Source organism: Acanthopagrus latus, chromosome 15, assembly GCF_904848185.1.
Source record: "Acanthopagrus latus isolate v.2019 chromosome 15, fAcaLat1.1, whole genome shotgun sequence".
Lineage (NCBI taxonomy): Eukaryota > Metazoa > Chordata > Actinopteri > Spariformes > Sparidae > Acanthopagrus > Acanthopagrus latus.
The window spans coordinates 3,298,683-3,309,939 of NC_051053.1; the positions used below are offsets into that span (position 1 = coordinate 3,298,683).

The following is an 11,257-nucleotide window of genomic DNA, read 5'->3' on the forward strand; positions in this document are numbered from 1 at the left end:
TGCACTACAGGCTAACACATGCACACCAAGAGCAGGCAATGTGAAATGACACAAATGAATTGAAAATTAATGTATAAATACATTTGTTTACAGTGAAGTAAATTTTGGAGTGTAAAGATTAAACCAGTATTCCATTTGTTCCCTCAGACTGTCACATCCTTACATAAAAGTACAAGTATATAAAAATCTCAGAGTGTTATTTTTATCAAGTCATTTAATACAAAAATATACATTACAATGCAGTGTTAAACAGAGCATACAACAAGTCTGTTTTTTTTAACAGTAGTACTAATATTAAAACGTTGGTCTCTAAAACAGCTTGAGATTATTTAAAACAGAATGCCGTTTTATACGGGAACAAGACAACTTCATGACATAAATCATTATTTTGATGTACCTAACCTAAAGTAACTTGTGTAACACTCACTCTGCTACTTGCTGATAAGACAGAAGCTTCCCATTTGACTTTGACCATCAAGTCTTATTATGTTTGCCTGAAGAAGGAACATCATTAATGCAATCTTAACATTAATTCAGCTATTTGTTCTGATGATATTAAGGTGTAGCACAAAAATAATTCACCTCTGAATTAAATAATTCCTCTGACTACAGTAAATGTAGTCAGAGTTTTTTGCACATTGTTCCAGGAGTGACTGTTTTGCAGACAGAAACAACCTTACCATATGGATCCTTGATCATAATCTTAGTATTTTTATTTTAGTGATGATATCAACATTTGAACTCTGTCAAATAACTGTAAATCATAACCTATACTGAATACAATAATTTACAATTTATTTAAAAATACTCAAATTCAGCATCAAAGCACCCAGAGCTGTCAAATGCACAGCTGCAACTACAGGGCAGACTGCTATTGGCACATTTCTGCCATCATCTTTCTTTCAAGCAATATGAGCTGAAAGAGAATGTCCTACCCAATAGAAGAGGTCACAATGAGATGATGTAATTATAAAGAGCAAAAAATAACATTTCAGACAGAGGAATACGTGAAATATGGCATTTCATGTTTTTTTTCACAAACTGAACTTAAATTTCCCTTGGATATCCTGTAAAATGATTACAGTCAACTGAAGTTATTGCAATCAGGCAACTGTGATAAACGAGACAGGCCTAGTTACGAGTGTCCATTACAGCGGGTCCATTTTGGACAGTCCATTACAGTGGGTGCTTAACCTGACTTAAAGTGCTTGTGCTTGTGTCAGTCTAGTTTCTGACATTAAAGACATTCCCTCAAGCGGTTCCCGAGATATAGCATTCACAAAAAGCAGACAGAAAAGACAGACAGACAGGCAGAACACCTGAAAACATTATGCCTCCACACCAGCAATAGTAATCACAGGCAGGTGTTCTTGAGCCAATGTAGTAATATCATTTACACAATCATGTGTTTCACAAAGTGGTGAATCTCGCATGGTGAAATCACTGAGCCTTTTGAGAGTGTCCCTTTCATATCCAATCATGATACTATCAGCTATTACCAATGAATCTGTTTACCTATGTTCCAAATATATGGAGCATTTCACTGCTCCTGTCCCAAATGTTTAAAATGTGTTGCTGGAATCAAATTCAGAATAAGCATATATATTCTGTCAATAAACAGTCAATAAAAATGATGAGGTAAAATATTAAATATATTGTCTGTATACTGTTCTCAATTATGTATATGCCAAAAAAGGATTAGAAAATAAGCATCCCAATTTTTTGGGAATGGGGTTGTACCCCAATGTTCATAAACAAGCTTTCTTCTACTGTTGAGAAAAAGAGAAATGCAAACATCAAGTTTCAGACTTATCTGAAGTTCTGGAGCTAAAAACAATCAAACTACATAAAAAAAACAAATGCACAATCAAATCTATGCAAAGGTATTTCTAATATTATCATTGTACAATGGAGCAACAAATATTCTATATTCTGCTATAAAAAAAAAAAAAATTACACAGATTTAAGTGTATGGGTGCTTTTCTTCATTCATTTCAGGCTTGCTGTGAGAAATCATTGTTTTGAAAAAAGTGTAATCACATGACACATTATATGTCACTGTTCATGCATGGGGCTTTGTCGTCTACACACTAGGTTTTGCAAAGATCCTAGTGGGTCTTTTATGTCTGACAGTATGCTAGAGCAGGTTGATGGTTACAGGCTGTCAGGACAGTGGGCAGCCTACCTCCTGGTGCTTGGCTAACAGGGTGATCCTGGAGAAAGTCTTGAAGCAGCTTGCACACTGGTACTTTTTCACTTCAGAGTGGGTTTGGAGGTGAGCTCGCAGGTTGGATCGGTCAGCAAAGGCTCGGCTGCAGTGAAAGCAAATGAATGGTTTTTCTCCTGCAGAGGGAACACAGACATTCATGTAAGTCATAATAACTGGGGGTTGTCATTTCCTGTTTCTGGAAATCCATGAAGCTTCTGATCAATCGCAACCACATTCCCCACAATACTCCATCCAAATCCTGCGATGGGGATCTATTTGAATGGGTCAACACGTGTCAACTGGCCATATTTCCCAAAGTTCCACTAGACCATGACTGTATGCAAATCGGCTTGGTGAACTGGAATAGCTATCAGGAAAGGAAATTCAATAAATAACACAGATGTTCAAACATCTTATATCCTTCTTGCCAAAGAAAGAGAGAGACAGAGGAAGAGAAAGAGTGAGCTGGCAGTCAAGAGTTGGTGTACGCATTTGGACAGCTTGGACAAGATGGTGTAAGACTTGATAGTTAGAAGCCAAACCAGAAGTAAGATGTTTCTTTTGAACACACAGTATCCTGACTTCAGGCTACATCAGGCATTTTTGTTATTCTCTGAAAGAAACAGTCAGGGGACTGAAATGTCAAATATCAAAGTAGCAGACATATCTAGTATGTAAAAAGTATGGTTGAAAATTAAAAACACTGGATGCCACATTTCCAGTATCCCAGTAACCAATAGCATACTACTTAGACCTCTTGCTTGTAAATGCACACTCCTTTCAGCATCATGTCTTCAGCTTTCTAACAAAACTTTCTATATGAATTTGGTGTCTAAGCCCAGATGACATCACTATGACTTCAGCAGGGTTATTTCCTCAGCTTCCATGCAGCATCTCTAGACACATAGAAGACGTTATCCAGCAGGAGACAAATACTGTCAAGAATATTATCCAGAATAGGACCTCAAGGTACCTCAAAGGTACTGCATGCTCAGACAATATGCTGAAAGTATAACATGAGAGACTCAAGCCCAACAAGCAACAACAGATGGGCAAACTGACCTGAATGTAACATTCCTTCATAATACAAAGACAATGTCATGTCCAATTTTACACTTGTAAAGGTTAACTTAACTATGTTAATCAACCTGCAAGTTCTGGCCACCCATTTAGGTATCACTCTTTAAAATTTGTCCTTGAGAACCATCTGGCAGGGTTTGACCCTGAACTTGCCATTTTAAAGACCTTACTGTTATTCATTTAATCTCAAGGTTTGTTTTTGCTGCCATCCACATTACTGCTGCATTGCTTCGTGATTTCTCAAACTACAGACACATAAATGTGCGTAAATCACATGACAAAATTTGCATCAACACGTTATTATCGTGTTAACTTTGGCAGCCCTTGATTTTATAAAACGTTCTAATGCATTACACCAGAGCTGATTGATATATTGGTAGGCGCAATAATAAAACTTTTTTTAGAGATTAAAATGTAGTAAAAGGTGGTCAGAAAAGATTATGATTATTAGACTCCCAGTGAAGTTTACTTTTTAGCGTATTTTATTCAAAGTTTATTGGTTTCCTGGTTATCCATATCTTTCTCTCTGATGTCAATATTACCACCAGTTCCGAAACTCAAGTATTTCATACTAGAAAATACCCTGGGAATAAGGGTGTTTTACTGACCTGTGTGTGTTCGTATATGTCCCTGAAGCAGCCAGGGTCTGGAGAATGCCTTGCCACAGAGTTTACACACACAGGGCAGTGTGTGTGTTCTGATGTGCATCTTGAGTGCTCCCAGGCTGTTGTACTCCTTCTCACAGTACTTACAGCTAAAGTACTTCTTGCTGCTCCACTCACACTGGAGCTGCTTGTGTACGGCCAGGCCTGAGAAGCTCAAGTGCTGTTTATGACAGTCCAAACACTTGAGGCTCTCCTGGCCACTGCCGCCAGGAGGGATGGCTGGAAAGAGGGCCAGGAGAGGGAGGGATTCAGGGAGGAAGCTCTCACTCCTCCTGTGTTCTCCTGTAACACACTGGATTTCAAGGTTTACTTTGGTAAACGATTCAGCTGGTTTATAGTTGTCTATAGGCCTTCCACTGAACGCATCTGAACAGTGACCTGAACAGGAGAGAGGGAAGGTGTTTGGAGAAGATGAGAGATGCAAACGATCTGCTCTGAGGGAGGAAGAGGAGGAGAGAGACTGCCGGTGCTGTGGACTTGGGGGTGAACAGCGATGGTGAGGGGGGATGTCAATGTGCAGCCGTAAATCTTCGTGGGTGCTGCAGGGGGCCTCTGTGGAATATATACATACACACGTTAATTTTAGTTGTGAGATCCACCGATTCATTTGGTCAATGCAGGTCATAGGTTGTTGTGATCATTCTTCCTCTCTGTACTGGATATATAGAACTACTACACTTCAACCAGCCATATTTTATTCAGTAGAAACAACCAGAGAAAACAATAAATAGAGAATTAACATGGATCACTGATATGAAGAACTCATTAATATGTAGTCCTAACATTATGACCACCTGCCTAATATTGTGTTGGTCCCCCTTTTTGCTGCCAAAACAGCCCTGACCTGTCAAGGTATGGACTCCACTAGACCCCCAGTTCTAGACCCAGTTCTGATGCTCACATGCCCATTGCTGGCACGTTCAGCAGTGGACAGGGGTCAGCATGGGCACTCTGAGTGGTCTGCAGCTATGCAGCCCCATACACAACAAACTGCGATGCACTGTGTATTCTGACGCCTTTCTATAAGAACCAGCATTAACTTCTTCAACAATTTGATCAACAGTAGCTCGTCTGTTGGATTGGACCACACAGGCCAGCCTTTGCTCCCCATGGCTGCCCAGGACCCTGTATATATATAATATATAATATAAATATATATATATATATATATATATAATATATAATATAAATATAAATATATATATATATATATATATATATATATATATATATATATATATATATATATATATATATATATATATATATATATAATATATAATATATATAATATATAATATATAATATATATATATATATATATATATAGATATATAACAGATTGGGCCGTTACAGATTGTAACGCCCCTTGTGGGCTGTGGCGCAATGACTCTTGGGAATTCTGTTGGTGTTAGTGTAATTATGGTTTGTGAATGTGTTTGTGAAAAGAATAGGTGAATGGGTGTTGAGTTTTAACAAGGATGACAAAAATGTTGGCACTGTGAGTGAAAGGGTGTTTGCCGGGAGAGACTCCGGTATATGAGAAAGCACATGATGAGTCTTTGGCTAGAACTTGCTAAACTACATAAGGCCAACTCTTTGTTACCACTACAGTGTTAGGCACGTGGGTTTTCTCCTGGTTGGAGGGAGAATGAATGCAAATTTAAGTCCCTACTTCCTTGAGTTGCTGATTGTCACTGTCATTTTTCTTTAAGATGTTTACTTACGCCATTTTCAATCTCTTCCAACCGGCAAAATGTGAGTATGCGAACTGCTCCAAAAACAAAAATGAAAGTTAAAAATTGTGCTCACAGCAGTGAATGACTCAGCTGTCTGTGTATTTTTGGCATGGAGACAAGTCCCGGTATACACATACTGACCCAACCAAAACACATTAGTGAAGGAATAACAGTTCGGGGGCCACAAACAGGAGACTGGTGGGCCGGATGCGGCCCGGGGGCCACCTGTTGAGGACCGCTGCACTACACTATTGATCAGAGCATCACAGCAAATGATAAGTTAGCTACAGAATAGATGATTAAAGCATTTTCAGCTGCTTACACTATTAATAAATCCATTACAATCTCACATGCAGGGAATAAGGAACACTCAAGACAGCTACTCCTCACAAATGTCTGTCTGAAAACCACGTAACGATAATATTGCCACAATCTTAACACCCTCATATCAAATCACTTAAGACAACATTTGCACAACAAATGGTACTATATAGTTGTATATAGTTCATACAAAGTTAATGTGGTTTATTTGAAACTCTGGATTTCCCAAGCTGATCTGCACGACAGACGTAAACGGAGCAAAATTGTTCTAGAAAGTAGACCTGCATGTAATGTTACCTGTGGATAAAATGTCAGTAGTGTGGAACTATTTTGGATAACCAGCCATCAGAGATAACCACCATCCCTGTGGTGGAGGATCAGGGTTTGAGCTATCTTTCTGCAGTTTTTGAATACCAGTATGCCCTACTATCTCAGCATTACATTCAATTTCAGATACCACCTTACCAGAGATGTGCAGCAAAGAAGTTTGCGTCTACCTTCAAGGTGATTTAACAGAGTGACTGCTATTAGCTTTACAACAGACATTTTGAGTGACATGGGGACATGTCGATGCTTAGCCTCACTGCACACTGGATTGAAACATGTGGTTCAACATGCTCACAAGTTTCACAGGTCTCATACAGCACAGCATGAAAAACAAGCAATCAAGCAGATCCTGAACACATGGGAAATAGACAAGTGATGGGTCCATGTCATTTTACATGACAACACAACGAATATGAAAACACCAATGGATATACCAAGTGTGGGCTGCATCATGCACCCCCTCCAGCTGTCCGTACATGAGGGTCTGGGCTATGTCACCGTGCAGCATCACAGACTCACTTGCTAATGCAAGGAAGATAGTAGGCCCTTTGAAGCACTCACTACAGGCCTTTTAACAACTGGAAGATATCCATTTTCATGAGATGAAAATGCCTGTCAAGAACAGAAGAAACAGCAGCAAGATGTGCGAGTTAGATGGAACAGCACTCTCTACATGATCCAGAGCCTACTGAAGCAAAAGGCCCCTGAGCATCTATGCTGCTGACCACAACTTCCCAGCAACAAAATAATGCGTCTTTAAAATGGTAAAAAGCGTCACAATCCATGCAAAATGACTAATTTCACTATCATAATTTGAGTCATTTGGTCCAGTAACATTTGGAAAGTCTCAGAGAGCCGCATGATTAAATTATTCAAGTTAGCCAGGCACTAAACCGGAAGTTAGCTGATTTAGTTGGCGATCAAGGTATTTTCATTGCCTAGAAGTCAAGCTTTTCTGGCTTCAAAACACCACTGAGCAGCTTTCATTGGAATGAACTGGGCTCTGCCTCCAACACTGTGTCCAGTAATAAAAGGGCAGCAATAGGCAGCATCCCACATTTCTTCTTTATTTATGCGCCACCACCGGATGTTGGTAACCCGTCATCACTTTGTGCGCCGCAATATAGCATGTTCACCCAGGTCTTAGGTTTAGATCAAAGTCGAGCCAAGCTGAGGTGAAAAAAACCTGTGTCTACTGCACAGTCAATTGACCCGGGGGTAAATGCAGAGTTTACCAACCTTTTAAAACAAGGTAAATAATGTACATTTTGAAGGCCATGATAAGCGTGTTTTTTAATGATGATAAGCTTTTGTTTTTTGTAGTTTTAGTTATGTTAATGATTGGATACTTTACATCATTTATCTACTTTCAGATATTTCACCAAGTTGGACAACCTGAGGCCTGCCAATGATGCTTTTATTCAAGAGATGGAAAAGATGGAGGTAAGCAGGGCCACCAGTGGAGTGTCAGAGGAGAAAGAGCATTTGGAAAAGGTACCATCTCAAAACACAGCAAGCCTGGGAAGTGTCTTTGATGAGATCTTAGAGGAGAGTGAGATGGAGACAGTCTGTGAGCACCATGTTACCTCATGGAGCAAACCATTCCAAGGTCAGTTAATTCGCTACATTTCTGGAGGGCAAATGCTACACAATTTCCATCACTGGCTGCTGTTGCAGCTGTTTCTTTGTGCCTTCTGCACAAGTGTGGACAGTGAGATACTTTTTAGTTCAGTCTCAAACATCATTAATAAGAAGAGGAACCGCCTGTCTGTTAACAGGGTAGAGATGCTTGTCATCCATAACAAGAATCTTGTGAGTGAAAGTAACAGGATGGATAACTAAATGTGATTGAGAAAGAGCTCCAATAGCACTTGTTGTCTTTCAAACTGGCTTTCAATAGTATTTTGATATTCAGATATTACTGTAATGCTGCTACAGAAACTCTTATGTTAAGGCTCGGGACTTGGCATTGGCAAATACTAAATATTAAATGACATGGATCGGGAACAGGGTAAAAAACAAACCTGATTTAAAAACCTACAGATTAGTGTGTGTATGTAATGGTCCTCTATTATGAATATTATGAACTTGTTTTGTTTTGATAAATGATCTTGTTATATTGAGAAATCTTTCTAGAGTTAACAAAACAAATTAATCTGTTATCACAATTTCTTGCTCATCTCAACCTTTAGATTTATTGTGGGCCTCTAGTTGTGAATGACTGTATTATGTTGGTGTATACATTTGCTGTAGTGGGTCTGTTGTTCATTATAATCAAAAATTAGGAGCTATATGAGCTACATTTAGAAGTTTAAAAACTAGTTCATACTTACACATGTATGTTTCTTTCGATATATATTCAAATGTTCTTTCACTTTAAAATTAAAAAGATAAATGTGCATCACACATATTGACAGATTTTTTGCTTCAAATTAGTGTACTCACTGCTGCCCTCTTTAATCACTGATTGAACAATCAACTGATTAAACCACACCCTCACAGCCCTAGTGAAACCTTGGCTGAGCCTGTGAGTTTAAAACGCTTTATAAATATTAAGTATGGGTTCTTTTAATATGTTGGCAATACCACAAAATGTAAAACAGTTAACAAGTAATCACAACCACAATCACAAATATCAACATGGATACTTTTCAATATCAATGCTAATGAACTATTATGTAAACAAAGTGTAATTTATGAAGTGAATTCATTATCAATATCTAACAAAATTACAATACAATTACTCAGCTAAATAAATAACAAAATGTTGTCATTGTACTGTTCTTCAAACCACCAATGTTCAAATTTTGTACATGTCATACATACCATATTTCTACAATACATGTCGCATTCACATTACATATTTATGAGCTGACTTTCATGTCAGGGGATAGGGTGGTGAGATGTCTGGAGCTTTTCTAGCTGTGTATGTAGCAACAGAACCAGATAAACTGGTGCTCTTTTGCTTTTTTCCTAACTTTTTGGGTTAAACCGCGATACAAACTTGTGTGCAGGAGAATCACATATGCAGTCCATTTAAACCAGAATTAAACCAGGTTGACCAAGTTTGTACAGCTCACACACATGTATATTTTCTGTTAATTGGATTATTATTTCTGTCTTATTCCCAACTCTTATTTCTTGGCTCTGTTCTGATGGTAATGGAAGTTCATCAATACAGTGAGATGGGGAGGGGGAGGCTGAAGCTCACTTTAAGGGCTGTATTGAAACAAATACAAAGGTTGAAGGAGGGATTTATCAAGAGGAGCTTGGAAGGTCACTACATAGGGTCCTGAGGCTGCTTAATGGGGTCCTTCAGGTCTCTCAAGGACCCAAGGACAATGCAATAAGTCTTTGGGGACAGAATTTGCACCTGCTAAACACAAAACTACATTTTGGTTTGTGGCCACACAACTCTTGTTTCACTTTCTGCAGCATTACTTTCCTGTAACCTGCTAGAGACAAAACAAATATGTATAAATCTCTGAAAATCACTGATTTAAAACATTTACCATGATAAAAAAATTTAATACTTAAATACTTTGGGCAAAAGAAAACAAATGGTGTTTTTCTAATATCTCTGGATCAATCTTCCCTTATGATTGTGTGACTTTAAACATGACATTTACGTACTTGGCCCACATGTTAGGTAAAAGTCATGCATTCACAGTAAAATGTGCTTAGGAAATGAAATAAATCATTGTGAAAATTGGCGTGTTAAAGTATTATTAGCATATCTAAAAGGTCTTTTTATGTAGCCCACTGCTGTACTCAACAGCAATGTATCGCTTTCTATGCAGTTTCTGTTCTTGGATAGTTCTAACTCGAGGCTATTTGCTGTTAAAATCCTTATCTATTAAACAGTTATTTCCCTCGAAAACAATTAAATGAACTCGCCACAGGCAACATGATTATAATCAAGTGTCTGTGTCTCAAGATCGCACTTCTGGACTACTTTGTTACTCTCCGTCCTCTCCCCGTTACTTTGTGTCTAATAAAACGAGCCATGCGAGTGAGACTGCCGAAAAGCACAAAGAGTCTTACCCTCAGTCTTTGAAGTCAGTCTTCCATACTTTGGTTTCTTGCTGCTCTGGTGTTTCTTCACTAGAAAAGATCGCGGCATGTTGTCGGCCTCTTCACAGGAGCTCTGGAGTTGTTGTGGGGTGAGGGTGGTGTACCGGTGGCGGCCGGTTAACGGAAGCAGCTGTCTCTGGCAGTGTGAGAGAGACCGGGCTGGGTTTACAATACGTCTGTGGCCTTGCGCATTCTCCTGCCGACTGGCGACGGTGAGGTGTGAGCCAAGGGTCGAGCGGGGGAATTTCCATATACCCCAGTGTCGAACCAATTACAATAAACGGACAAGTGCAAGGGGCGGGCTGTGCTTGTCAATCAGCGGACCCCAACACAACAGGTGTATGAATTGTGATAGTTACTCACTGCAGAAGCACTTCAAGCTGCTTTGCGCTGCTGGTGCTGGAGAGCTTTCTGCACTTACCCCCCCCCCCCCCCCCCCCCACTCCCCTCCACCAGTTGATAGAGCAGAAAGACACCCCTTGTCTCTACACTTGATAGCCTATTTATCCCGAGCCATAATAGTCTCAACATGAAACACAACAGCACAGACAAGCCACTATATCAGATACAAACTCAGTGAGCATCAAGGACACAGAAGTACACAAGGTTTGCAGTTTGCTGGTTATATTTGTCAAGACTAAATGAGAAATCAAGAGCAAAACGTGATGTGAGACATAGTGTGTGCACTGCACAAAAAGTAGTTTTCGCACATAAATTGTATTAAGATTAGCATGAGAGAGTAGATGAAGCCTCTTTTCACTACATAAAGTAGACTTTCATAGACTGGAAACGGACTCTACAACTAGTGTTGTAAAAAGGCCACAAAAGTCATACTTGTGTAA

General features: G+C 39.2%; 1 protein-coding gene across 2 annotated transcripts in view; it reads right to left on the minus strand.

The window, feature by feature from the left end:
- The window catches only part of LOC119033960 (protein snail homolog Sna-like), a 23,025-nt gene extending 12,202 nt beyond the window's left edge, over positions 1–10,823 (minus strand). The window contains exons 1-3 of one of the 2 annotated variants that reach the window (XM_037124595.1): positions 10,386–10,823; positions 3,898–4,506; positions 2,186–2,343 (exon numbers count right to left, since the gene is read on the minus strand). In XM_037124595.1, the coding sequence (XP_036980490.1) occupies positions 2,186–2,343; positions 3,898–4,506; positions 10,386–10,464 (846 nt within the window). In that variant the 5' untranslated portion in view covers positions 10,465–10,823. Of the gene's footprint in view, positions 1–196; positions 2,344–3,897; positions 4,507–10,385 lie in introns of those variants that run through there. The other variant, XM_037124596.1, reaches the window with a different exon arrangement.
- Between the last annotated feature and the right edge of the window lie 434 nt (positions 10,824–11,257).